Source organism: Triticum aestivum, chromosome 3D (genome assembly GCF_018294505.1).
Source record: "Triticum aestivum cultivar Chinese Spring chromosome 3D, IWGSC CS RefSeq v2.1, whole genome shotgun sequence".
NCBI lineage: Eukaryota > Viridiplantae > Streptophyta > Magnoliopsida > Poales > Poaceae > Triticum > Triticum aestivum.
This window is the reverse complement of record NC_057802.1, coordinates 481,587,861-481,590,039: the sequence shown is the minus strand read 5'-3', so window position 1 is coordinate 481,590,039 and position 2,179 is coordinate 481,587,861. Positions and strand designations below refer to the sequence as shown.

General features: G+C 56.7%; 1 protein-coding gene across 1 annotated transcript; it reads right to left on the bottom strand.

The window, feature by feature from the left end:
• Nucleotides 1–484: 484 nt before the first annotated feature.
• On the bottom strand, nt 485–1,711 carry LOC123079836 (acidic endochitinase). Its single transcript, XM_044502658.1, has one exon. The coding sequence runs from the start codon at nt 1,522–1,524 to the stop codon at nt 604–606; it is 921 nt and encodes a 306-aa protein (XP_044358593.1). The 5' UTR covers nt 1,525–1,711; the 3' UTR covers nt 485–603.
• Nucleotides 1,712–2,179: the final 468 nt, after the last annotated feature.

Sequence of the window (2,179 nt, the reverse complement as noted above, 5' to 3'; positions counted from 1 at the left end):
CATGTTGAAATAAATCAATTATTGAGGACTAGCTGCTTAGGTATAAACGATTCGAAATGTCAATTACAAAGTTCAAATGGAGCTTGTTTACACAAAATAACCCTGAGAAAGAAATTGTGTTACTGGCCTCGAACTGGACTTGATTGCCTCTTGATGGTTCTGAAACGGCAACTGGTGTTCTACTGCAGCCACATCGCTCATTGACCTGCTATGTCCGGGTAAGCAGTAGTAAGTTGTAAGCACAACCATCGGGGAAGACGGTTGCCTTCACAAATAGTACTCCCTCCGTAAACTAATATAAAAGCGTTTAGATCACTACTTTAATAATCTAAACGCTCTTATATTAATTTACAGAAGGAGTATTATACATTGATTGAAGTATTCAACCGGTTGGCTATAGCACAATCATTCCGGAATAGTAGTGCTGAACACGCAAAAGCATAGACAGAGTGATCTGGGATACACAAAATACAATCTCAAATCATGTCATACAATTCTGCCATCTTATTGTGTTTCTGGATAAGATACAATTTTACACGCAGTATTCGCACGTCGGCATGTTGATCGGACGTGCCCCTGACTGACGCAGTTAACAATATCAGCTCACACGCTGGACTTGACCTTATCGCTGAACCCCGTTTGCCCATCGAAGAACCTCGACCACAGCATGATCCCGCCGTACTTCGGCGACTTCTGCACCACCGGCAGCACCTCAGACAGCAGGTCGCTCGGCTCCACGAACCCGCTGCCGGCGGCCGCGGGCGCCGCCGGGAGCCCCAGGAACACCTGCCGCGCCGGTATCGACGCCCACTTCTGCCACGCGCTCGCCAGGTTGCCCGCCCCGCCGGCCTTGGTGTACTGGCACGGCGGGTTGTTGTAGAACTGCACCCACACGTAGTCGAACAGCCCCGTGCCGAGCGCGCCGCCGAGCCCGCCGAGCATCGCGTCCGGGAACGGGCACTGCGGCGCCGCCGCCAGGTACACCGGCTTGTAGGCGCTTCCCTTCCCCGAGTACTTCTTGAGCTCCCGCGCCAGGTCGTCCCAGTGCGCGCTCCCGCCGCTCTCGATGTCGAAGTCGACGCCGTCGAGGACCGCGTCGCCGAGGGGCCTCGTCGTCGACGTGCCGCCGAGGTAGTTCTCCCAGAGGTACTCCGCGACCTGCTTGGCGTCGGCGGCGGACGAGAGGCCGTAGCTGCCGACGCCGCCGCCGATGGAGAGCAGGACCTTGATGCCGCGGCTCTGGCAGGACTTGACGTCGGCGCCCACGAAGGTGCACGAGCCGCTGGTCGCCGGGTCGCAGTGCCCGGCCAGGTTCAGCAGCGGCTTCTGGCCCTTGCCGAAGGTGAAGAGGAAGGCCACGTTGACGAACTTGTAGTTTCCCGTCGCGCACGCCTGCGCCAGCGTGCCCTCGTTGCCGTTCTGGCCCCAGTAGATCGCGATGCCGCCCGCGCGCGCTCCGGCGGCCAGTCCGGCCATTGTCACCGCGGTGAGCAGCAGCATTGCCGGAAACTGTCTGCTCGCCATCTTTGTTCTGTTGGAAGTTGGAAACTTGGAATGGAGCTACTATGCTGGAGAAGGTTCTTGGTCCGTGTATATATAGCCAGCAGAACCCGGCGATGTGTGCGGAGGCAGCGGCGCCGTGGCTTCGTTGATTCGTTCCACGGCTCACCATTTGTTAGGTCTGCTCAACGCCGTCGCAAGTTGACCCGGCATGCACCTCTGGATGAAGATAGCTCTAGGAGAATGAGTGGCGCGGGCATCCCGGGCTTAATTATCGTCGCAATCAGGGCCGTTGGCGGTACGAGTAGTATGATATTCGGGCATGACGGTGCAGGCTGATCGCTGTCGGCAGTGGTTGACCTTTGACCCGTGTGAGCTGGTCGTCGTTTTGAGAGCATCGTCCACATCTCGCGCCCAATCTCTCGCGGCGCGAGCGCGACGACCATTCTTCCTGTCCTCGCTGGATCGTTCGGTGCGTGAGAGCGCTGTAATACTGCCGCAATGCCGCTGCATCTGCATCTTTCCACAATACGCGCGAGTATGACCAAATTTGCTACGTACGGAGTACTTATCTGCTTGCAAGTCTGAAGTTCCAGAGGCGGCTCGCTGATAATACAACGAACAGTGCTCTCCTGCATCACGGGTAAGATGGTGGAACTGAGTGGATACCCCTATCATT